The sequence below is a fragment of the Oryzias latipes genome, chromosome 2, assembly GCF_053564925.1.
Source record: "Oryzias latipes strain Hd-rR chromosome 2, Olatipes_Hd-rR_3.1".
Classification (NCBI taxonomy): Eukaryota; Metazoa; Chordata; class Actinopteri; order Beloniformes; family Adrianichthyidae; genus Oryzias; species Oryzias latipes.
The window spans coordinates 43,911,690-43,939,067 of record NC_136238.1 but is presented as its reverse complement, the minus strand read 5'-3'; the positions used below and the strand labels follow the sequence as shown (position 1 = coordinate 43,939,067).

Genomic DNA, 27,378 nt, shown 5'->3' with positions numbered 1-27,378 from the left:
CACCGTGCGGTTATCAGGTTTTAATGCATACCCAGCAGCCAATCAGAATCGAGTATTCAACCGGACCATGGTATAATAAAGATTACTGCGTTGTAATTGTATTCATTTGCGACACGGCCGCCGGGGGATTTTGTGGGGGTTAACCGCGACACTGTGCCCCCTGCTGGTTCATCACCACAGTGATATAAAATCCCACCCCGTCACAGCTCTAGAAAGAATGTCCAAAAAGTAAAAGAATTTAAGTATAAATACAGAAATATGATCATTTATAAATATTAGGACTGGGCGAAATGGCCTAAAAATAAAATCTCCGATTTTACTTTTTTTTATTCGATTTCCGATTTTTCCCCGATTTTTTTTCCCCCCATCCTACTTAAAGAAAGCAATAAGTACAAACGGCAGACAACTTAAAGCAAATGATGCTTTGATTTAATCAAATGCAAGACAAATGTAACTCCCATTTCTGGGATGAATAATAAATAAATGAACACACTCTTGGAATCAAAGTTAAGTATAAGATTTTTCTTCTTACTCCCTTTTTGGACTTGTGTTTAAATAATTTTGTCTTGTTTTTGTCTTATGTTTTTATTCTACACTTGTTTTCACTTGTCCACAATATAAAGGTTACTTCCTTACTTCAAGTCCCAGCTGTGTTTTCAGTCACATTTTGTAGTCTAGACTAAAAGGAGACAAACATTCACCTTGACGGTAGCAGCATTTTCTAAAGGATTAACAATACAGCTCATTTGTGGGGTCTAAGGTTTTAAATAAATTAATAAACCCCGTCTTCTCCACGGAGAAAATGATGAAGCAGCAGGAGTCGCAGTCATTTTTGAAATTGCCCATAAGAAAAAATTCGAATTCATCCATTTATTCGATTTATCGCCCAGGCCTAATAAATATGTACAAATACAAAACAATACAGAACATTTGTATTTGTAAATCTGCATAAAATAAGATTTGTTTTTAGGTCCACCACAAAGACCAGTGCCAGCAGGATCACCACAGGGCCCCCAACACAAGACAGCAGGCAAGCAGAGGGAGACAGAGTGCAAGCTCCAGGCTGACAAGAAGAATAGCCCCAAAACAACAATAGCCCTGCAAAACAAAACACCACCGCCCTCTCAACAGAAACTAGTAGGGCTGGGAATCACTAGGTACCTCACGATACGATACGATTTGTGATACATTGCTCACGATAACGATACTATCACGATATGGCGATATTGTGATAATTGAATATCTTGTCTCTAACAACTCACAATATATCAAACTTTAAGAAAGAAGAACTTGAATAACTGTTTTTTGTAAAATATTTCCCCATTTATTTTTTGAACAGCATGATAATGAACAACTTGTGTCCTATTTGGTGTAATGAATAACAGACTTTTGTGTAACATTGCTGAAATCAGTAATACTCTGTCTTTGACAAACAATGACAATTTCGTTTGGAAATATCTGTAAAATTTGGTCTAAACAATAGTGAACATGAACAGCAGCCATTATTTAGTACAAAACTGCTGTAAACAGGATAAAAAATAAATAAATCAAGCAGATGCCAGACACATTGGTATTAACTTTTGAAAAACAAAACCATAGCCATTGCTTAATTTAAAAATAGCTGTTAATCAGAGATTAATTCTGTAAACAAATTATATTGTCTTTGATAAAAAATAAATGACACCATTTAGTGCAAATGTGGTGTAAACAAAAATATAATTGTCCCAGAAAATTAAAAATCAAGTAGCTAGGAACTTTCCTTTAAGTTATTTAAGACATAAACTGCTTTCAAAATAAATGACCAGGGATAAAATACATATAAACTTGAAGTGCATCTAAAAGTTAACGTCTTTGTGAACAACACGTTTGGGGAAAAGCTGCATGTGATCTATGTTTACATGTAGGGTTGGGTACCGAGCCCCGGTATTGAACCAGCCCCGGGGCCACATTCTTCAAGACCGCAGTATCGTTAAGATCTGACATGAACGGTTCTGCTATCGGTACTGGAGAAGTTACTTTTTCTTTTTTCTTTTTTGTGTGTCCCACAAGCGTTATCTGCCATGTTTAACTCATTAAGTCAGTCAATTTTCCGTTAATTAATGATGATTTTAATTTCTGTATTCTCATTGAAGAGGAGAGCTCTGTCTGTCTATTTGTGTGCACAGGGGGCGGGGCTGTTGTTCAGACAGCTCGCACCGCACATACACACACAAGACAAGGCAGCGCACACACAGTCAGAGGTGATCTCTTAGGGCAGTGTTTTTCAACCTTTTTTGAGCCGCGGCACACTTAAACCTTGACAAAAATCCTGCGGCACACCAGCATTCAAAAAAATAAAAAATAAAAAAATAAAAACGGGAGAAACTCAGTCTGTTTTGAGCTACAGTTCCTCCACAATCTCACATTCTTTTTTTTTTTATATATATATAATTGTGGCAGAAAAAGCTGGAAGCTGCAGCTGTTTTTTGCTCTAAAAGATGTAATAAAAGTTAAGTTAAAAGATTAAAAAACTGTTTGATTTGTGCTCGTTGTGGTTTCAAGACGTTAAGAGGAGAGACGAGTTGTGCGCCGAGATCCACGCTGTTACTTTTAACCCAATGCATCATGGGAGATGTAGTTCAATAATCCGCCGAATGCAGAAAGACCAGCGTCTCTGAGCTTTATTGTTTTGATCACTTGTTCCACGGTCTGACACCGGATTCTATGGAAAGCTACACCACTAAAGACGAGCTTTAGCTGGTATTTTTGTTGAAACTGAGCGACTTTATCAGCAGAATGCAGAACAAGGAAGTGAAGACTTTAACCACTTCTGATTGGTCAGACTGATGACACGTGATTAAGAATCCAAGAATGATTGGTGGAGACAGTTAAAGGGGCGTGACTTTTCCTAAAACGGAGATTAAGCTGCAGCTAAATCAGTGCCGTCATTCTTATCAAAATGTCTTTAATAGAATCAAATAAAAACAAAGAAAAAAGTATTTTATGATCTGTCATATTCCTTATTTCTTAGTGTTTTATCAGGGCTTGTTTGGATGAACAAAGAGCTGAAATCCCGGAGATCGTAAATGTTTCAGTTAATGAGGGCAATTTCCCACGGCACACTAGTGTGCCGCGGCACACTGGTTGAAAAACACTGTCTTAGGGGACACGTGAGCGCCCTAGACTAAGAACTAACATTGCTGCGTAAAATTTATTAAGCTTGCGTCAAAGAGCCCCTACCATCACCTTGCTGCTACGATGACCGTATGTTGCACTGTTTGTGTAGAACACGCTGGGGCGGCGAGAGGGGGGTGGGGGTGTTTGTACGCGGAGCATACAACAAACAGATAGAGGGGCGGGGCTTAGATTCACCGCTTATGATTCCAGACCCTCGACAAACTATCAGCTGCTTCCTAATACTTAATAATAATTAATGACTAATGATAGTTGTCATCCGTAACATTAATATAATTTATTGGGTTTACTGGATTTAAAGAAAATAAATAAATAGAAAGGAGTCTGCATCAAAGTGAATTTGTTTCTATCATTTAACTTAACTTAACTTAACTTAACTTAACTTAACTTAACTTAACTCTCGTGTTTGACAGACAGAAAAGTCTATTCAAGGTTGTGGAAAATGGACAAAAGATCAAAGGAAACATCACGCTCATAAATAATAAAAATAATTAGATTATATAATTAAATAAATATCCTGTCTGGAACACTCATGTATAAAGTAAAATGTTTTGTTAAAAAAAAACAGATGTTGTTGCACAATGAGGAAATAAAACACTTTATGTTCTTAATTTGTTATTTATTTATTTTTCGTCCTCAAAAAGTATCGATAAGAGTACCGTTAAAATACCGGATCGATAAGCAGTATCGATAAGAGTAGTAGTACCGTTAAAACCTTAACCATACCCATCCCTATTTACATGTTCATGTTTTTCTGGAGAACCACAGGCTTTTTAGCTTCAAGACACCGCTCGTCTCGTTTGTTTTTGCCGCTGCTCTCGCAGAAAATGGCGGTAGCTTCGTCTGGAAAAAGGTATCCACGCCGGGCTGTGTTGGCTTCAGGCCAGCAACAACCACGGCTTTCTCACACAACTCCCTTGATGCAGCTTCAATGCTGCCGGCGCGTCTTTTACTTACTTAAAGTGCCAGCTGTGTTTTCAGTCCCACTTTGTATTCTAGACTACAAGGAGACAAACATTCACCTGAGAGTAGCAGCATTTTCTAAAGGATTAACAATACAGTACATACATATACATACAATACATATCTGGGCTCTATCGATTTATCGCCCAGGCCTACTACAATTGCATCTTTTAAAATTAACTAAAGAAAAAAAGCAATATAAATCCACTTTCGATAAAATGTTAACTTCATTTATGCCACACAGAAACCCCGTTCTGGTCAAAAACTGAAAAAAGCTTAAAATGCCAGAAATTTAAAAAATAAATCAGTCAAGCCTTATTTAACCTATAAAAATTTTAGACCAACTGAACTATTTAATGCTGATAAAAATAATTCAATCAAATAATATGAAATGTCAATTTAATGATATTGTGTGGCCCATAGAGTGTGGCCCATGTGAACATTTGTTCGAATCAGAAAAAGGTTTTCTGATCCCATGTGCACGGTTAAATTTTAACCCGAGCATTGATCCGATGAAAATATTTTGCCCATGAACCGCGGCTAAAGAAAGGACCAGGTGGCAATTCACAGGTTTCAGGCTGGTACAAACTCTGTCATATCACAGACCAATAACAACCAATAGAGGCAAATATTTATTTCCCCAAGCACTGAGCCGCCCCTGTTAAATCTGCGCCCCGGGCAATTGCCCATATGGCCTGTGCCTACAACCATTACTAGTACGCCCCACTATTTAAGAAGCAAATTTCTATGTTCTTGTTATTCTGCATTTAATGGATTCTATATATTCATGTATTTTTTATTGCAGAAATCTGCTTGATTCCTGCCTTCAGTAACAGATAATATGTACCAAGGTCACCAGGAGGCCTGTTTTGGACTTTAGTCTCTGTTTTCTTTCTGTACTGGAGTGTTTATGGAGACACAACACCTGCAATGCAGACTAGACAAAAACACTCCATTCTAATGACGTATCTAGTATGTTTACATCTTCCCTTACTGAATGATAAAAAAGCCTTTTAGCCTTGAGGACAGAGAGAGGACAGCCACAGAGCCCAACAGGTCGTGTTTCTCCACCTCTCCCCTTTTGGAAAAGGTTTGAACATTCATGCAGACTCTAGTGTGTCTTTTCATTTCTGCACATTTCATTTCTGGACGTCCTGAACCATCCGAATCTGTGAAGGCCGGACGGGACTGCAACAAGCCCGTTCCAGTGACAAAAAGATCAGGGCAACCAAAGAACTTAAAATGTTTAGTCACATACCAACTACGTGGAGCTGCAGCTGCGGGTTCCAGCTGCTATCCAGCAGTCTGCGCTGACGACAGAGCTCCTCCTCGTTCTGGACGATGGTTCCTTCAGCAGCAGAAAGTTGTTCTCTGACAGAACCTTCCTGAGGTTCTGAAGACATGGTTCCTGCTCCGATCTTCAGCTCCAACTCCCACAACAAACACCGCCGTCCTCTTCACTGCAGCTCCGATCGATCATCTGCTAGTCTCACAATCACAGCAATCCACGTTGTCTTTCCGTTCAACACTTCTTCACTCATTTACGACACTTTGGAAAATGCTGAGAGTTCCCACACGAACCACGTATCGTCCTTTCTGTCCAAAAACCTCACAAACGTCCCAACAAAACACCACCGACCTCTCAACACAAGCTAACGCTGCTAGCGCCTCGTGCTGTTTACTTCCGGGTCACGTGACGAGACTTTATTTAAAAAGAGACGTATGTACTGCTTAACTGAACCTCAATAAAGTAAAAAAAAGCTTCCAATTTCTTTTAAAACAGTTTTAATTCAGGAGATAGTAAAGAAAAAATTCAAAACAAAAAAAATGCATCGAGGAAACTTTTTGAGAGCTATTGTGACGTCATCGCGCGGTGTCACGTTGCTTTTTTTTAAACTTTATTGTTCAAAACAAATAGAACAAATAGCTGTGTCTCATTCCAATGTACAGGGGGTATTCCAGAAAGCAGGTTATGCTAGCTCCCACGGTAAGTTTGAGGCTAAGGTCAAAGGAAATTGAATCAGTGGCTCTCCAGAGATTTATCTTTGAGAGGAAGGATTTTACTCAGCAAAGCAGAAGGTATTTCCCGCTTACCGTACGCAGCTTTGGCTTTACATGTTGATGATGAAATTATCAAAGAAATGGACAAAATGCTTTTTAATTTCATCTGGAAAAACAGAACCCATTACTTAAGAAAAAATGTTCTCATGAACTCCTATGACAAAGGTGGCCTCAATTTTCTCGATTTTTATACCTTAAATAACACATTTAAAATTAATTGGCTGAAACAACTTTTTAGAAATCCCAGCTCCATTTGGAACACTATACCTCTTCATATTTTATCAAAAGTTGGTGGTGTTGATTTCTTTCTCATGTGTAATTATGATGTATGTAAAATCCCACTTAAGTTATCTGCATTTTACAGCCAAGCCTTCATTTCATGGTCCCTTGTATACAAACACAACTTTTCACCTCACAAATATTCTATCTGGAATAACAGGGACATTTTATATAAACGTAAATCACTCTTCATAGAACATTGGTTTCAAAATAAGATTATTTTTGTGTTTCAATTATTTAACAACCAGGGCTTACTTTTAACTTATGAGGAGTTTCTCTCTAAATGTAACTTCCCTGTTCCCCCTTTAGAATATGCTAGAGTGTTTGGAGCTGTTCCCTCTGGTGTCTGCATGCTGTTTAAGTTCCAACACAGAGTTCATGTTGAGGAGCCTTTTCTACTCTCTCCCATTAATACTCTTGTGGGGAAAATATGTCTGACCGGTTATCCCAGGAAAAACAACAAAGCAATAAGAACATTATTTCAAACGAACGTTGTTTCACTTCCTCGTAGCATGTCTTATTGGAACATGTTTGTTGCAGATATTGCATGGAAGGAGGTTTGGCAAATACCCAATAAATTTTTAATCACTAATAAGGTTAAATAAGTTTCTTTTAAGATTATCCATAGAATTTATCCATCTAAAACGTTTATTCAAAATAGATTTAAATTAAACATTGAGACATTTTGTAGTTTTGGTTGTAATTCCCCTGAAACAGTTATCCATCTTTTCTGGTATTGTCCCAAAGTGAAGGTGTTTTGGCAGAAGTTGTGTGATTTTATTAATGATAAAATTGATTCTTGTTTTTTCTTATTATGGAAAGATGTCTTGTTGGGTCTAATATCAAAACATATGCAAAAGGACTCTGGTTTACTTTTAAATCTTTTACTCATTTTGGCCAAATTCCATGTTCATAAATGTAAATTTTCTGGTAGAAAACCCTGTTTCACTGTATTCCTTTCTGATTTAGGTCAATATATCAACAGTATTCGAAATTCAGAGAAACAAAAAGCAATCAGAACATTGTCTGTATGTGATAGTTTCAGTATTTTTTCATAGAGTTTAACCCCCTGGCTTATTCTATTTCTATTCTTGTTCTTCTGTATGTTACAGATGTGTATTTGATATATGCTGTTGTGTTTTTTTATTGCATACCTAAAAGTACTTTCTTGTAAAATGGCATAATGTGCAATAAAGTTGTTAAAAAATAAAAAAAGAAATACAAGAAATCACGTGACTGCAGCTGCAGCGGTCAATACGCTGCTGGGTCCTAAAGAGAAAGAGTTTCAGCTCTGAGGGGCTGAAATATTCTGAGCCCCCCAGGTGCCAGTGGTTGAAAGAATCTGATAATTGATGCACACGGACTGATCAATTGTGTTTCATACTGATGCTCAATCGTGCACTAACCCCACTTGGACAGATCTGTGGAGAAACAGTCAGTCTGTCTTTGACATTATTCTAATGTTTATGGAGATATTTTTCTGCAACCCACTTTGTAAAAAGATCTGTGGCTGTTAGAATGAAGCTGCTGCTCCATGCAGAGAAGCATGATTCTGAGCAGAGACTTTGGACCGCAGTCCTGCTTTGTGTGAACGATCAGCATCATCAACTGACTCAGAAAAACACATTAAGATGATCATATTGGTGAGAACTACATGAGATAAATCGATGGAAAATCCCCTTTTTTTAAATTGGCAGTTTTTTGGTTCATTTTTATCTCCATAGCAACCATTTTATCTTATCACCTGGAGATAATGAACAGATCAACGCCAGTTTCAGACGAATCAGAAAAAAAAATTGGATTTCCTTTCCTTTTATTTTCTCCTCATATTTCAACAGTTATTTATGAAAATCAAATATTAGATCAGATAGAAATCTAAATGGTTGTCATGTTCAAATAAACAGACCTTTAATTCAGTGTTATCTTGCTTTGATTGACACACATCTCATTCAATCTTCCAGCTAGCTCATCTCCTGTTCTACTCTCTCTCTGTCTCTCTCTCTCTCTCTTTGTCTGATGATAATTCAGGAACATAGACTATTCCACATTTTCCTTGTTCAGAACAAAACTTTTCTTCCAAAAATATTTTCCTCATATTGTTCTCAAACTAAATCCAGACTCCTAATAGAAACGATGTCACCTACTTTCAGATGTTCCTTCTGCTGGTCTGCTCAGCATCGGGTTTCATTCTGGTTTGGTTTCCTCCTGATGCTTTCTGACATCTGTTGTTTTCTCCTTTTCTGTCAGAGCTCCATCTTCTTTTTCAACATTTGGACATATAGTGCAGATGTCTGTTCCAAACATGAACACGGCTGCTGTTTCTCCTGACGCTCTGTGTGGAGTTGAACGACAAGCCATTAATATTTCTGGAAGTTCATTTTCAACTTTTCAACCTTTTACTACATTTTAAGTGAGTTTGAGCTGGAATGATCCAAGTTTCCAGAAGCTTCAGTCTGGATCTCCTTCTAGTGAGAGATGAACTAAAAAGAGCTGCTGCTCATTTGATTGTTGCTGCTTTACTTTCTACCAACATTTGGATCCAATATTAGAATAACAAGGATTTGTCTTCCTGTTTGTCTTTCATCCAAATGAAATTTGTTTTCTACGGAGCCCATGTCCTGACAGTAAGATATAAAAATATATCTTGTTCCCACAGATTAATATCTTGTTCCCAGAGGTTATTATCTCGTTCGCACGAAATACTATTCCGTTCCCACAAGATACTATTGCGTTCCCTCAAAATACTATTCCGTTCCTTCGAAATGATTAACTCGTGCGAACGCAATAATTATGTCGTTCGAACGCAATAATCAATCCGTTCGAAAGCAATAATTATTCACGTCATAAGTCATTCACGCGGATATGCTCTCTGTACGCCGGCAAAAGCCGCTTTCAGCGGTAACTTCCGTGTCTCTGTGACCCATATTCGTTCAAAAAAGGAACATAAAAAACAAAAATGATCACTTTATTACCGTCTCAATGAATATAAGAAAAATATCAAAAGATTTATGATAACTAGGCTGCTTTGTCGTACGATAGCTCCTGCTAGGCTACTACTAGCTCCGCCGCAGAGCTCTTTGATGTATGCCGGCATTTGGGCAGCTGGCTGGTCTATTGACAGACAGCTGATATTGTAGTTTAGGGTCGAATAGGAATAATAATATTCAGGACTTGTATTTTATTAACTTTAGCAAAACTTTAGCAGTCAGTATCTTTACATTCGAAGGCTATTAGGTTACATGCTAACTGACTAGCCGATCATTTCCTGTTATTAATTTACGTCATAGATTTACAGCAGATACCTTCACATTTCTGTCTGTGTGTGTCTCATTACATTGCATTGAAGACACGGAGGATGTTTAGAGAACAGATTTATTTATTTCAAAAAGCACAAAGCATCCATCGTATTCACGTTCATTCACATGATGATGATCTGGGGTACGCCCTCAGTCATCTTGCTGCAAAAGCCGCTTCCTGCCGCTACTTCCGTGTCTCTGTGAGCATTCAATATGGGTAAAAATAAAAGCAAGAACGGTCGATCTGTTATTGTCTCGATGAAAATCTGAAAAATATCATATTAAGCTGGCTGCTTCGCCTAATGCACTTACCTTTAGCTCGTAGGATAACAACAATAGCAGTACGTCATGTTTCCCAGCATGCTTTGCAGCCAATCATTGGCCAATCATTGGTCTTGTTGTTAAACTTTGGTCACAGGGACACGGTGATTGGCCAATGATTGGCCGCTAAGCATTCTGGGAAACGTGACGTACTGCTATTGTTGTTATGCTACGAGCTAAAGGTAAGTGCATTAGGCGAAGCAGCCAGCTTAATATGATATTTTTCAGATTTTCATCGAGACAATAACAGATCGACCGTTCTTGCTTTTATTTTTACCCCTATTGAATGCTCACAGAGACACGGAAGCAGCGGCAGGAAGCGGCTTTTGCAGCAAGATGACCGGAGGGCGTACCAGATCATCATGTGAATGAACGTGAATACGATGGATGCTTTTGTGCTTTTTAAAATAATTAAATCTGTTCTCTAAGCATCCTCCGTGTCTTCAATGTAATGTAATGAGACACACACAGACAGAAATGTGAAGGTATCTGCTGTAAATCTATGACGTAAATTAATAACAGGATAAATGATCGGCTAGTCAGTTAGCATGTAGCCTAATAGCCTTCGAATGTAAAGCAACTGACTGCTAAAGTTAATAAAAGACAAGTCCTGAATATTATTATTCCTATTCGACCCTAAACTACAATATCAGCTGTCTGTCAACCGACCAGCCAGTTGCCCAAATGCCGGCATACATCAAAGAGCTCTGCGGCGGAGCTAGTAGTAGCCTAGCAGGAGCTATCGTATGACAAAGCAGCCTAGTTATCATAAATCTATTGATATTTTTCTTATATTCATTGAGACGGTAATAAAGTGATCATTTTTGTTTTTCATGTTCCTTTTTTGAACGAGTGTGGGTCACAGAGACACGGAAGTTACCGCTGAAAGCGGCTTTTGCCGGCGTACAGAGAGCATATCCGCGTGAATGACTTATGACGTGAACAATTATTGCGTTCGAACGGATTAATTATTGCGTTCGAACGAGTTAATCATTTCGAGGTAACGCAATAGTATTTTGAGGGAACGCAATAGTATCTTGTGGGAACGGAATAGTATTTCGTGCGAACGAGATAATAATCTGTGGGAACAAGATATTAATCTGTGGGAAAAAGATATATTTTTATATCTTAATGTCAGGACACGGGCTCCGTAGTTTTCTTCACATGAAGCCTAAAGAAATGTCCTCAGAATGATGGAAACAGTTTTTCTGCAGCTTGAAGCTGTTCTGGAAGATTTTCTTCTTTAGTGCAGAGAAATCTCTCATTTGATGAGACGGAGGAACTGCAGCAACGTTTCCTGGAAAACCTCCACATTTCACTGAAACCATGTTGGAACTTTGTCCATGAGGTCACATGGTCTGGAAGAAGCCCCAGTTCCAGCTGACAGAAGTCTGCTTCTGATCCATCAGATCTACCTAGCAACAGAAGCAAAGCTTCACGTGTTGCAGCAACAGTTTCCATGTTTGGGAGGATCTTCTGAAGAACAGCTCAGTTCCAGATCACATCATGATGTTTGATGTTTTCTTCATTCCAGGAAATCATCTGTGTCTCCTTTGATCTGTGCTGAGTCAGCACTTTGACTTCTTTTCAACTTTAGATCCATCATTTACAATCAAGGATTTATTGATAAATAGGATTTATTGACAGAAAATAAAGAGTAAATGTATTTCTACTACAGCAGTGATTGTAAGTCTTTTATTTTGAAATTCCTCAAGGATGATCATCATGGTGGGATTTCTAGATCTGCATGAACTCATCCTGAATCCAAAAGACACTGGAGCATCAAAGAATCCAACCCATCTCTGCCAACATGAGGCTCTTACTTTGAAAAGTCTCAGACTTCCTGCAGGGAAACAGGCTTTCTGCTGCTGCACTGACAGATGTGCACGAGCTTGAAAGAGCTTCCTGACTGAGGAGCTGCAGACTTTCTCCTGCAGAGCAGCAGCTGACTTCAGCGTCGTCATGGGAACACAGTCTGCTGCTGCTTCTGGAAACGTCTTCAAGGCTGTGGTGGGACTTGTTGGTCTGGAGGACAGATTCTGGGAGCAAATGCTGCTTCAGCTTCAAGCTTCAGCTCTTTTCTTCTGGCAGAGCTTAGAAGAAATGGAAACCTCCTTTGTTCTGACTGTTTGCTCCAAATCCCAGATTCAGGAATTCCTCCAAGAGGTTCAGCTCAGAGATCATCAGCAGAGAAAAGCCTGAAGTTCTGATGACAACAGAACATGATCAATATTATTGATCCACATGGAATCCAGAAGAAACTCTGAGGTGAAGACATGAAGACACAAGCTTCAGAGACATGAGGACAAGTCAGAGTGGATTCATTCTGGACTTTCTTCTCACATCTTTGTCTTTGATCCTTCAAATCTTCTGAAATCTGATCCTCCATGGATTGTTTTTGTGGGATCAGATCCAGAGTTGCTGAAAGTTCTGCTGCCCTCTGCTGGTCAAAGTGTCCAAACAGCAGAGAGGAGATTCTCTGGGATTCCTTGGAGTCCAGATTCTCCTGGATGTGAACAGTCTCTGCTTCTGGAACAGAAGAGTCCTTCTCAGAGCAGCATTGAGGATCTGTTCTGTCCGGCTGAGAGCGCTCCCTGCTGGTAGGAGACAGAAGCACATCAGCTGCTTTTCTTTGGCCGTTCAGAAACAGTCTGGAGACTCTAAAAAACCTCCACTTCCTGCAGAGCATCATGTTTGATCCTCTTCCTTCAGAAACGGCTCCATTGTTCCATGGCTCAGCAGTTTGACTAAAGCAGCTGAGAGTCTGGATGCAAACAGACCTCAGCAGCTCATCCAGAACGCCATGACAGAAGCACATGCAGCAGCACGTGCACGCTCCCAGAGAGCAGCAGCTGATCCAAGTCCTGAGACCTTTCTGTTCTGCTTGGAGCACACTTCAACATGAACTTCATTTCCCATCATTCCATCTGTCAGGAGAGAACAGCTGCAATCAGCTTCCTTCAGGAATGACTGCAGGTAGAAGGATCTTTCATTCTTCAGCACCACCAGGACCCACATCCAGCCCATCAACAGCCAGAACATCAGTGACATCAGCGTCTGATCTTCATCATCATCATCATCAAAGGACCACCTCTACCTTTTTACAATCTGATGGATTTCAGTCTTTCTGCAGCTTCTTAACAAGTGGATTGTCAAATATTTTCATTTCCTGTTTTATGTTTTAAACGTTGAAGAAAAATATTTTCAGTTTCAAAAAGATGAGAATAATAAAGTTATTGGAAAGACCCTGTCTGCTGCAGGAACTGTACAGGTGCATTGTGGGTAATAGTGTTCTGTTTGGGATATTTGCTGGATTCTGGATGTTGACAGTTGTGTTGGTCTTGATTGTTTAGCGTTGTGGTTTGGATGTTTGTTGTTATTTGTAGCACAGCTGAGTAGGTTCTTCATAGACAACATGTTGCTCTGCCAATGTGCCTTTGGGCCAACTTGATTGGGCTGTTTGGAAGAATAATGAGGAGAAATGAGAGCCTCCATCAGATCATGTTTCTGCTGTTTTTCAGAATCTGAACCTGAAAGCTGTCTGTCATATTTATGCAGCCTTTTTCAATAGAAACTGATCAAAACTGCAGATTCTATTGATTTCTCCATCAGATTTATGTCTAGGGGTGTAACGATACGCTAACATCTCAATTCAGTTCCATTCAGCGTTTCATAGGGCTCAGTTCAGTATGGCTGTTTAACAAATCTACCTGATGTGAACTTCTATTTTATGAATTATTATTTTATTGTTATGTATGGTGTGTGTTTGTGTGACTTTTTATCTTCCACTATGAAGCAGCATGGCGTGTCCATTTGAATAGGATTTAGTGGCACTTAACCTAAGGTGTAACTTTGGTGCTGCTGTTAGATCAGCACCGCAAGGGATTGTGGGATACCATTCCCTTTGCCTGTCTGGACAGATTGTTCCTGCTCTGTTCTTACCATCTTCCTTCATCTCAAGGTCGTCTCCTCCAAAACTAAAACCATGTCTACAGGAAGAGCTGAAAAGATACATAATGAGACTTCAAAATAAAAGTCCTTCCTTTTTACTGTATTGCATCAATGACCAATTGAAAATAGAAATGCATCAAATAAGTAACAATAGATTTAACTTAAAAATGGTTAATCTACAACACTAAACACATTTTATTTAGGAAAACAATATTTGATTAACTTTATCAATCTCTTTAGTATCCCAACATTCTGGAAACATTTTTGCAGGTTTACTTTGAAAAGACTAACCTGTTCAAAAGATAAAACAGATCAAAGTAAAAATATTTATATATTTTTTTATATACTGCTCATTTACCTGTACTGCTGCCGCAACAAGGAAATTTCCCCTTCGTGGGACTAATAAAGGAATATCTTATCTTAAAAATACATCATAAAAGCTGCAAATGCTGAATTCATCTTCCAAGACCAAATCTGGATTTAAAAGAGACTCAAAGCCAGACTGAAGTTGACAGATGTCTGTGGAGCAGAACCTCACTGCTGCACTCAGACTGATGATAAAACTACAGAGAAGCCGTTTGTTTGCTTCAGTCTTCTTCACAGCTTCTGATGGAGCTCTGTGATCTGACCTCAGTCCTGAGTTCAGCAGTCAGAACTGGACCTGTAGAGTCCAGCTTTGGAACCAGCAGAGAAGCAGCAAACAGCAGAAACCCACACTGTGGGAAAGACTCCACACTTCTGACTGATGTTCACGTCCATTTTATTATTCACAGTAAAGACTGGAACAGAACACTGAGAACCAAAAAGAACAGAGGAACAGTTCTAATGTCTACTAGAAAACAGGAATCCCAAGAACACCAGCCTCTTCCTTCATTCATTTAGGAGAAAATCCTTTCCTAAAGAAATTCTTTGCTCATATGACCCCAAAAAATATAAACTGTAGTCACTACTTTTTAAAACTATCACCGATCACATAAAAAGTGTTTGAATTGAACCAAATATTCCCAGTGTTGTCATGGTAACACAGGCAAAGACGACATACACATTGTATCAGCATAAACTACAATCACAATTAAGCTGTTCAAGAGATGAAGATTAAACCAGGATCATCAAAAACAACACATTTGTATTTACAGGTCCATCTATTAAAAAAAGCAAATTGAAATTTAGCAGATTTAGTTGGATTCTGATGGTTGTAGCTTATAGATGACAACCCCAAAAAGGTGTATGAGAAAGATGTTCTCAGGACACATCAGATGTTAGAAAACTCTTCATTTATTTCCATTCAATGTTCACTTCTGCCTGTAAATCAAACTGTAAATCTAACTGTAAATGACTGCATCAAATCGGATCGAAATTGGATCATCAAAAACAACAAACAAATAAAAAAACAAACAATAAAAAAAACCCAGCAATCTCTGACCACATTTGTGTTGCCAGGGGACAACAGCTGATTGTGTAGACAATAAATTAGTGGATTGTTTCGGGCCCAGAAGTTTTGGGAAGCAGTCCACAAAAATAGTATCAGGCATGCTTCTCACTGGGTGCAAGTCCATGTTTGTCAAAAAAAGAGATTATGATAAGAGAATGATAAAACAAACTGACAAAAACAAGTGAGCTAATTAAGAGCCAAAGTAGGCTAACTGGCATCTGACTGTTAAAATTAGAAAAAGGTCATAAGGTCATTAGGATCAGAAAACCCAACTTGGTTTTTCTGAAATTTTCTGCAGGAGCTGCTCTGTTACAGCTTTATCTACACACCCCAAAATGTGGTGGAATGGATTTTTTCTATTGCATTGTTGTTCATAAACCACACTGCCTCTTGTTAAGGATATCACTGCTGTGACATTAAGGATGGTAGTGATTATATCTAAACATTTGATCAATGTTCTATATTTACATTACATGAATAAATTAATGCCACAAAAAATTAAAAGCATGTAAACTTCATCAGTGTTTGATTGCTTCCATTGTGCAGGCATCTTCTTTTCCTGACATTCTATCTCTAGTTGGAGAAACTATGCATGCACTTTTTTTTTTTCAATCGAGGGACTCGATATCAATGCCCTGAAACTGCAACGTATTTTGAAGTAATCCAACAAGACAAATTTCTTGTTCAAAATCATAGTAAAAAGAAAGAAAAGTAATATTCAAAATAGTAATTTTATACTAAAAACTAAATGTTCTGTTTTATTATTTCTTTTTAAAGCATTTAAAATGTACTTTATCAGTATACATTTTAATCAGGCAGTTATCTAACCCTGTAGCACGATTTAAACTGCAAGCTATCATCTACAAGGTGGAACATGGGAGCAGCTGCAGAAAATTCAAGATGAATTAATCCATGATTCACAAGTGGAGGAAGCTAGAAAACGAACTCCAAAAGTCAAGATGACGCAGCTAAATTTCTGTGAAAAACAAGGCGACTCGATTGATTAATGATCAGCGAACTGTTTGGAGACACTTCTCTGCAGTCACCATTCGACTGAGGGCAGTAACGCTATTAACAGAGACAATATTCACCTTCACCTTATGAAACGCCATCATCTTTCCATCCAGGCTAGGATTGCAATGCTGCAGCGACTTCCAGCGGACTACAATGAAAAGCTGTTCATCTTCCACTCCTAGTGCAGTAGAAAGATCTTTGACAAACACCTCCAGCCCAGCCACATCACCAACATGGACGAAGCGCCGCTGACTTTTAACATCCTGGTGAGTCATAATGTCCAGAAGAACGGGAGCAGGGCGGTAGGATATGTCCAACAGGGCAGGAAACGTCAACTTTTGTTGTTTTGGGAGGCAGCGCCGGGCGAGTTATGCCACACTTTGTGAACGGATTGTAAAAGCTTGGGCTTGAGGAGCCAGACGGCCACCAGAAAGACTCTGACAATGACGAAAGGGAACCTGGCGTGTTTGATAGAACTTTAGCCCAGCTGTTCATGTCAGATAAAGAGGATTAGGAGTTTGATGGAGGTTTGGATCCTCTTTTATGACTGAAAAAATGAAAAGTAAATCATAACCAACTCCCGCTGCCTTTTTAAACACACACTGAGTGTGTGTGTGCTGAAGCCGCTGTGTTGGCGCCCACGCGTGTGCAGGAAGGAGGGGGGGGGGGGGGGGGGGGGGCTCAGTGCAAGCGAGTGCGTGAGCGTGCATTCTGTTTGTGTTACTCGGTTACAGAGAGCAGAAATAATTAACATTTCCTCTAAAAGAACGGAGACTGGTTCTTCTATTAACCCGCTCTGGAGGCTCTGAGAGTCCAAACAGGGAAGTGAACCCTGAAGGAAGAACCCCCATCGTCCCTGGAGAGGATCTCCCTTGGGTTTTTCGACCGCAGTCAGAAACAACGCAGTAACGGTTCAACACTAGCAGGCGTGTTTTACTGGTATGTGTCAACTTACCCGTGCCTTAAAACCTGGAGCACCTTTTGTATGTATTAAATACAGAAAAAACTAACCATAACTGAGACTGTGTCCTATAACCCAGTAGCCTTATGGTCATGAAAATACAGTACTGTGGTTTCACGACCATAGGGCGCACCGGATGGTAGGGCGCGGTCTCAGTCATGGGGGATTTTCCCGTCTTTAACACATACAAGAGGTGCACTGGGTGTTAAGGCGCGGGCACGTTAATGCCCTGTTCGGGCCCTCAGAGTTTCTAGAGTGGGTTAATAAAAAAATCCAGACTCTGATTTTTTTAGAGGACACTTTTTTTGTTACTGTTCTCCCTCCCTAACTGAACACAAACTGAATGGTCGCTCACTTGCGCGCTCTTGTCTCCCTTCCTCCTTATCCTACACAAGAACTAAACACACAGCACACACAGACGCCGCCGTGCCCACTTCTCCTTTCTTACTTTCTATATGTGCTAGAAAACGCTACTCCTTTCAGCACATACACACACACAGAGACACACAGACTTGTGCTGCACGTCTCCTTTCTTCATGTGTGCTAGCCAAAACCTGCACCTTTCAGCACACACAGAGACTTGCCCCAGTCTGTCTCTGCATTTCTCCTCCAACGAAAGCAGCAGCTTAAAGCAGTGGGCAAGCTGCTTTTCTGCTTACTCCTTCTGTACTGAAATGGTTGAGGGTTATGAGTAGAAGGAGCATAGAAGGCTTTAAAATGTAGATAGTTGCAATGCAGGTAGGTTCCACTTGGCCTTTACGTCTCTCTCCCTTCCTCACTCCATCTTCTTCTACGACCCACAACTACACAATAGGCGCACCGGCTCATGGGTTTCCCCCTGATGGCGGAAAAAATGTATAACTTTTAAGTGCGCCTTATAGTCGTGAAAAACTGTAGTTTTTAAATCCAAGTTTCAAATGTACAGTTAATATTTTAAATAAATGCTTCAAATTTACAATATGTACTCTCGACTTTGGAACTAGTTTAATTTATCTTTCAGTTATGATACGCATTTCTCAAATTAAAAATCTGTTCTTTTATTTTTTTTTAAAGCTGATTCATATTTGACCCAATAATTTTAAATTTTTTCTTAAGTTGAGAATTTTCATTAGATACATTTTTTATTAGAAAAAGGTTTCACTTATATATGAGATTTCATGTGTCTTTTGAAATTAGATAAAAAACTAAAACTTTTATCACATTCTTTACAAGAAAAAGGCTTTTCTCCTGTATGAATTATCATGTGTGATTTGAGATTAGAACCATCATGAAAACTTTTTTTACATTTTTTACAAGAAAAAGGCTTTTCTCCTGTGTGAGTTCTCATGTGTGTTTTGAGATGAGATACATGACTATAACATTTATCACAATATTTACAAGTAAAAGGCTTTTCTCCTGTGTGAGTTCTCATGTGTATTTTGAGATGAGATAAAAAACTAAAATATTTTTTACATTCTTTACAAGAAAAAGGCTTTTCTTCTGTATGAATTCTCATGTGTGTGTTGAGATGAAGTACATCTCTAAAACATTTATCACAATATTTACAAGAAAAAGGCCCTTCTCCTGTGTGAGTTCTCATGTGTATTTTGAGATCATATTCATCTCTAATACATTTGCCACAATATTTACAACTAAAATGCCTTTCTCCTGTGTGAGTTCTCATGTGTCTGTTGAGATCAGATATTTGATTAAAACTTTTCTCACATTCTTTACAAGAAAAAGGCTTTTCTCCTGTGTGAGTTCTCATGTGTCTTTTGAGATTAGATATTCGACTAAAACCTTTATCACATTCTTTACAAGAATAAGGTTTGTTTTCTGTGTGAGTTCTCATGAGAATTTTAACTTGAGACAATTGATGAAAGCTTATAACATTATTTTTACAGACTCTTTCAGAATCCGTTTTCTGTTGGTCTGTCTCTCCATCTGTAGTCGATGTTGATTCTGTCTCTTCATCTGTAGTTGATGTTGATTCTGTCTCTCTATCTGTAGTTGATGTTGATTCTGTCTCTTCATCTGTAGTTGATGTTGATTCTGTCTCTTCATCTGTAGTTGATGTTGATTCTTCATGTTGGTTTCCTTCTTCATCCTGACTATCAGTTACATTAAAGCTCTGCTGATTGTTTAGATCTGCTTCACTGTTCTCATCTTCCTCATAAGTAGGAATCTCCATCAAGGTATCAGTCTCCTGCTTCAGATCAAGCTGATCTTCATCCTGACTGATGCAGAGTTCCCCTGGTTCCTCTTTAATCTGTGGAAGAACTAGTTCCTCCTGTTCTTCTTTAAAGTGTGGAGATTCTTGTTCCTCATGCTCCTCTTTAATCCGTGGAGGTTCTCGTTCGTCTTGCTCTTCTTTATAATGTGAAGGTTCTTGTTCCTCCTGCTCCTCTTGAACCTGTGGAGGTTCTTGTTCCTCCTGCTCCTCTTTAATCTGTGCAGGTTCTTGATCCTCCTGCTCTTTTTTATAATGTGGAGGTTCTTGTTTCTCATGTTCCACTCTGAAGTTCTTCTGTTGGTTGCAGAGATCCTCTTCAGTCATCCAATGCTGGGGGAGAACTGCAGCAACACAAGAAGGAATCCTTTTATACTTAAAAATTTTTTTTAGCATTGTTATGCACCAAGAAAAATCTAAACCGCCTCAAAAGTATTTCAGTTTAATTTTTTTAATTCAACCCCCCCATTCTCTGAACTCACTGAATCCTTTTCAGGGTCATGGGGATCCTCAATGATTTACAAGCTACTGTTGGGCAAAAGCAGGGCACGGCCTGGACAGGTTGCCAGTCTACCGGAGGACAGTGAGGACAAGATTATATCATGTTGTGCAGAGCTTCAGAATTCTTGTGATCCTTTTGATTGTAACTGTGTAAAAACATTGAAAAATTAAAGTGCTGCTCTTTTCTAAATTCCTTTTTTCTTCTTCAACTATGCGATGAAATTTGAAACAGTGATGAAGACTCTAATGAGACACCTCATAAATGTCCATGGATCAGAGCTGCAGCTTTGAAACCAGCAATTCGTCCTATCTGTTGAACAGCAGTTTAAAAGGAAGAAACGCTGAAGTCTAGCCAAATCATTCCTGCTCATGAAGTCCACACAGATGCTGAGGGACACTGACCAGTGGTGGTAAATGAGCATCAACGCTGGAAATGTTCACAATCGGTGGGCATACTTAAATGTGGAGAATACATTCATCTGCCCACACAAAATCATCCACTGCTTTACTGCATTTCACTATTAGACTGAACCAATGCAAACTTTCTGCATTGAAAGGACAAATACACTGAGTTGTGTGTTTATAGCAGGGGTGTCCAAACTACAGCCTGCGGATCTGTTTTTATTGGCCTACAGCAAATTTTAAAAATATAATGAATATGGCCCGCATATGGCGCTTGAGCTCAACTCTGTTGCACTTCTCAGTTTCAACACTAAATGGAGTCGGTCACAGAAAGGTGTTTCTCTTCTAAACAAAATTAAGCAAAGAAGAATATTTACCACGAGTCACCTGAGGCCTGTTGCACAAAAGTAGAATTAAGACATCCGGGATAAATGACTCAGCTGAGCTCAATGAAGCCAAAACATGTGCTTCCAGGCTTAATTGGTTACACAAAGACCAAGCCAGGATGAGCAGACACGGATTCATTAAGCCAGGTGTAACCAATCCTGGATAGGTGCGCGCTCACGGCTCACTCAAATAGACAGATCACAGATTAACTGATTTACCATGGCAACTAGAGCCGCGTACTTTTCCCCGTCTGAAGCACAAATCCTCATGGAGGCATACGAGGAGGTAAAAGATATCATTAAGAAGAAAGGCAACACCGCCACAGTGATAAAGTTTACCTGCTTTGTTTTGTCCTTATTCAATAAAGGAACATAATGTTACACATTGTGTTTTTATATTCATATGGAATGTGTATTTGTTTATATGACAGAGTACTAGGGCCCACTAAGGAAAAAGGATAAAGTCATAAATCTATGAGGTTGGTTCTTTCTGCAGAAAAGCAACATCTTCTTTTTACAGTTTTTATAGTTATGACAATGTGATACTTCATATTCTGGCACATCAGCATGTCTTCGTTTATGAAACCATACTGAAGGACAATTTCACGAAATGCCCCACATCTGTCATTTTAACAACTGTCCTCCTTTAAAACAACTGGTTACAATATTATGACTTGTCTTTTTTTTCCCTCTGTGGCCCTAATATTCTATCATTTTATATATAGCCTTATAGTCTATGGGAAACTGTAAATTATCTAATGATAGCAACATCATCTAAAACTCATTATTTATCCAAAATGATTGACATTAATGATCACTAACGTTTAAATAATGACAGTGGGTCTAGTTATATGTGATAACAATGTACAGTGAGCAGTGAAATAACTATTGGTTTCCATTTGTGGCGACTGCTGACTGACATTAGGGATGAGATTAAATAGATCCTGGAATTTAGCCTGGTCTGGAGCAGGCTAGCTCCACAGAATAAATCTCCATGGTAACTTATACCATAACATATCCTCCTGCCCCCTATCCAGCTTTAGTGCAACCGGATTGGGGATCAACTGAGCCAGGATCACCAAGATATCCTGGCTTAATGCCTTATCCTACTTTTGTGCAACAGGCCCCTGAAATGGCAGCACTGAAGAAACGCAAGATAGCAAGTGAGAAGATTTCAAACACGGTGGGAAAATGAATATTTCTTTAAGGAAATCAACGGAAAGTGTGTCTGCTTGATTTGCACTGACGATGTTGCTGTAATGAAAGAGTATAAGCTCGTCGGCACTATGAGACCAAGCATCAGAGCAGCTACGCTTCGTACACAGGTGCTGTGTACAAAGAGTAGCTCAGATGTTGGCTAATATTGCTTGTTGGTCTGCCCAAAAAAATAACAAAGCATTAAAATATAATACTTTAATGAACATGACACTTATAGTATTTTGGTATAGTTCTACGGTACAGTATTGAACAATTAAAGACCCATCGCAAATTGCCATTTTAGGAAGTCCTTGAAAAAGTTTATGCACACTAAACACACTAATGTCTTACAGTAATAAGCTGGTGGTCATTGATCTTTTGTTTCCTAGCCTATCTCTTTAAGGGGAGTCAGAGTCAGTGGTGCTGGTCCCTCAGGCCAGGAAACTAGACTGAGTCTTTGATCCGGTGCACCTAACTTTAATTCTTAGGTGCACCATGTTACCCCATGCAATCAGACTAAGTGTGAACACCTGGCCCCGCCCATATAGTGAAATGTGCATGTAAGTTCCGGGTCAATGGGTGCACTTCCTGCCTGCTGCTTCCTGCGCCCAGCTACTGTGGCCACACCAGGACGCCAGAAACTTTTGACAAAACCCTATTAGGAAACCTCAACGCTCCTGTGACTTAAAGGCCTTGTGAGACTTGTGAACGTCTACCCTTTCCTAGATACCTGCAACAGTGTCTGACTGGTACTCAAGTGGAGGTTAACTTGTGTTTAAAAAAAAAAATTTTTGCTTTTGTTGTCACAGTGTGTATATGCATGTGATTGGGGTGTTTTTGTTATGTTTTTGTTTTATTAATTAACCAGCTCTGTCCGCAGATGGGCTTGAGGCCCCCTGTGGTTTAATCCTGTGTTTTATTTGTTTTTTCTTTTAAATTTGGAACCACGTCTCCATTTGGTTAAGTCCCTATTTTTATTAGTGTGTGCCTGGACCGCCCGTGTTGCTACATTCGCAAACACAAAGCTATAAGTCTGCTCAGAGACATGGTTAAGTCTCATGGAGAAGCCGGTCGGTCCTGTTTGCGCTCCGAAGCCTTCTCTGGAACAAAACACCATAATAAACTTTAATAAACTTTCTTTGTATAACACATTTCAAGATAAAAATCAGAAAGTGCTTTACGCTAATACAAGGTAATACACAGTAAAACATAGAATATAAAAGGATAAAGAAAAAGCGATTCAAAAAAGATACGGAGACAAAGAAAATAAACAAAATAGAAAAGAAGTAGTCCGCTCTCGCACTTAAATAGTCAAGTGGACCGGTGGAGCGCGTTCTTACAGCTTTGTGTTTGAGGGGAAGGGGGGATGCTTTGTTACGTGTGTGATATGTGTGGGAGACTTAGGACTGCGATCCGTCTCACACCTCTAGGGGAACGAGCTACAGAACTCAGGAGAACCGGGTCTAAAATTATGAGTCCGGGCAGAGCTCGGACCGCCAGCACACACACAGCGGCTTTGTTTGGGGCGGTGTGAGCTTTTCAAGCAGAAATGTCACTCATTCTTAAGAAACCCTTCAAACAATCACGTGGATTTGTGTTTCCAGTCGTGTCTCAACAAAATAAAGGCTGATGTTATTCCCACATATTTAACGTGCAGCCAGGATGCAGATTGCAGAATTTCCCGCATTGATTCTATGTCCATCCAAACCTAATGTTGTTAGCGTGTTAGCATACTGCTAATCATGGCTTCTTTCCGGCTCCGTTTTTCAACAGAAGAAGCACTGACCACACGGATTACAATTAGAATGATAAGCGAACAGACGCTTCATAATAACCGTAACATTAATAAAAGCACGTTTAGAAGATCGTCTCGTATATTACAGGGCTGATATATCTATGTATGTAGCCGCTCAGCAGAACTCATTTCCTCTTCCGGTTTTCAAACCCTACTGCGCATGTGCGAATGATTTATTCCAACTGAAAGTGTGACCCATGTGAACATTTGTTATAATCTGAAAACATTTTTCTGGGCTCATGTACACGGTTGAATTCTAATTCTACCATTGATCCGATCAAGATATTTTGTACATGTTACCGCGGCTTATGGTGTCTACTCGCAGTGTGGCGGGGGCGTGGCATCACAATGGTGTCTTTCCATCGTGATGTCAGTCAACCATCACGATGGATGATGGTTTCGTCCATCGGCACAACCCTAGAGTGTACGGCAGCAAAAGGTCTTTTATGTTGTTATGTTCTTATCCCGTTTTATCGCTTATGGGGTCAAGGGGCTGTTGGGCCCTTCCCCAGCCAGTGGGGCTTCCAAAGGAGGCTGTGGACCAAAACTCTAGACCGCATAAGGCGGAAATACTGTTACGTAGTCCTGAGAAGCTGTGTAAAATCATCAGGGGAGCACAAACGTCATAAAAACTCTCTCCCCTGCAGCCAACACCAAGCTGCTACTGGTGTGTCTGTGTCTGTTAGCAGCCGGACACACCCTTCCACACATGGAAGGTTTTTTTGTGCTGTAAGTTTTTCTCATGTGAAATTCACTGCATTTGTTACCGTTTTAATGCTTTTAATCCACGTTACAGCCGCCGTTCCTTTTCTATTAAAGCCCCAAAATGAAAGTCCCACCTCACTGCTTGACATGCAAACTTTAGCCAATCAGATCAACCAGAAAGGTTCCCGCCCGCAAGTGACAGAAATGCCCCCTTAACACTGAGCGTAAATCCAGGTGAGGGCACAAAAGAGAAATGACCGAGCAAGATCTCTGCTCAGTTAGGATTGTAGCCGTTCAGTTGTAAAATACGGGGTCGCTTGGTTAGAATTGGTTCACTCACACAGTTCCTAAATATGCTCGCTTAGTTGACTTTATGCTCTTTTACTTTATGGCAGAGATGTAATCCCATAGGCAACCAAAATAATTTAAATGTTTAGTCACATACCAACTACGTGTAGCTGAAGCTCCGGGTTCCAGCTGCTATCCAGCAGTCTGCGCTGACGACAGAGCTCCTCCTCGTTCTGGACGATGGTTCCTTCAGCAGCAGAACGTTGTTCTCTGACAGAACCTTCCTGAGGTTCTGAAGACATGGTTCCTGCTCCGATCTTCAGCTCCAACTCCCACAAACACTTTTCTCCTGGTTGGAGATTTTCCTGAAAGTTCCTGTGATCCTGCAGGAGTCAGTTCTGCTCAGCCTGCAGACCAAACAGAAAAGACTCTGGAAGCTTCCACATGTGAAACTTCCAGACAAAGAATCCAAGCAACAACATCTGATTGGTTGACTTTTGGAGGGAAAGCTGCAACAGTCTTCTGTGATTGGTTCAGCCGTCCCTGCCCCCACTAGTCCACTGCACAGGGGGCAACATTCCAGGGGGGGTTGGTAATCTCCTCCTTCTATTGTTTCTCTTTCAAAATAAAGGCTTGTTGTAGCAGAAACCTGAATGGAACATCAGAATGGACTCAAACTGCTGCTGGTTTCAAAGCCTCCTTCTCAACTTCCAGCTGAACTGTCCCGTTATGTTTCATTCTTTCTGCTTTTTTGATTCTTTCTGCACCATGAGGGAGAGGAGGATGAGTTTATTTAGCAGATTTACTGCCAGAAAGTGATATGTCAAAGATGGAGAAATGGTAAATGATTCCATGATGCAAATCTAAATTGATGCTTTCATTTTATTGTTTTAAAAATATCTGCAGGCTCAAACTTAGACATATGAGAGTTCAAGAAGTACAATGAATCAAGATTGAAAAACATTGAATTGAATTGGAGTAATATGACATTTAGTTAAATAAATGTGTAAATTTGAGTTGTAAAAACAATATTGAGTTGGATAGATTTAAGACATTAGGTTGAATACATTTATCTACATTACTTATTACCAATTGAAGTAATTCATTTAAATTGGATTATTTATATATATATATATATATGCGTCACAATAAAAATAAAAAGGAGATAGAAACTCATATGTTTACTTTGTTCTTTTTCTCCAAGCAGAGTCTAAAAGTCTCAGCAGGAAAATGACAGCAGAGGATCCACTATTTATTATTTTTCATATTAATGTATCAGTATATTTTTTTCTGACATTTAGTCTTTAAAAATCACAGTTATTTGGTCATTTTTTAATTTTTTTATAAATAGTGTTATTTATTTTATTATAATGATCATGAATTAATACAACTTTATTATAGGGCTTTACAATCAAAGAAAGATAAAAGCAGTTTAAAGTTTTAAAGTAAAAGACTTAATGTGGCCTCACAAAAAAAAGTTTGGTGACTCCATCCTAGCATCCATGGCTACGTTCACACTGCAGGGCTTAGTGCTCAATTCTGAATTTTTGAAAGAAATCAATTTTTTTGCAAGGCCATTCATATTTCCAATAAAATGTGAACATCTGTGATCTCCTGTGTGACGGTGAAATGATCCAGAAGTGACCCGCAGTAGTCAACTCAACGGTGAACGACGTCACTCTTGTTGGTGGAAGTAGCTAAAGTTAATGTGGTCCAGAGGGAATTCATTTTTCTTTGGCGGATGCACACAAAGGCAGGAGACGGAGGTACCAAGGTTATAATAATTTTATTAAAAAATGTTAAAAAACAAATAAAAATAGACCAGTTAAAATAAATGCACACAAAAAAACAGAAACAGATTCAGTTTGCTGAAGACCTGAATAGCTATAGGAGGTGGAGACTCCTAAAGTTTTTTTTTTTTTCAAGAAAATAACTGTTTTTCTGCAATAAAGATTCACTTGATCATCCGTGTTTTCTAATGTATTTATGTTAACAGTTTTTGGGAGGATTTTTTTGTTGGTGCTCCTCAAATTTTCCTTTTCCTATTTCTATTCAGTTACAAAAACACATCGTATTATTAGTAGTTTCTGGTGATAATTTATTTGATTTGGCATTTAATACTGTATTAATTTCTGGAAAATTCTTCATTCATAAGAGTAGATTTTTTTAAACCAAACCATTATTCACTACATTTAAGAACTGTTTATATTTTAAATCACTAAAATACTTGAAAAAAAGAAAGCAATAAAACTGTCCATTTTCATTAAAGATCACATGTTGTATGACAATCCCTAGTATTGTGAACTACAATTCTAAATTTATTTTTTTAGTTGTATCTATTTTTTTTTTTATTTCTTTCTGTTGTAGTTATGTGAATGGAAGTGGGCGGTTCCAATAGCCAAATGCTGCACATGACAATTATCCCCCCCCCCCCCCCCCCACT

At 39.1% G+C, this 27,378-nt stretch overlaps 1 protein-coding gene across 6 annotated transcripts in view; it reads right to left on the bottom strand.

Annotated features, from left to right (window-relative positions):
* Positions 1–27,378, bottom strand: part of LOC144988873 (uncharacterized) — a 385,609-nt gene that overhangs the window by 243,114 nt on the left and 115,117 nt on the right. Inside the window, exon 1 of one of the 6 annotated variants that reach the window (XR_013652931.1) lies at positions 25,093–25,196. The exons of 1 other annotated variant lie outside the window; for it this stretch is intronic. Coding sequence is in view for 2 of the 5 variants with exons in the window: in XM_078940117.1 (XP_078796243.1) it covers positions 25,093–25,237 (145 nt within the window). In the remaining 3 variants the exon portion in view is untranslated. Of the gene's footprint in view, positions 1–5,395; positions 6,113–14,788; positions 20,006–25,092; positions 25,751–27,378 lie in introns of those variants that run through there. 4 more of the 6 variants (XR_013652928.1, XM_078940117.1, XM_078940113.1 and 1 more) reach the window with 4 other exon arrangements.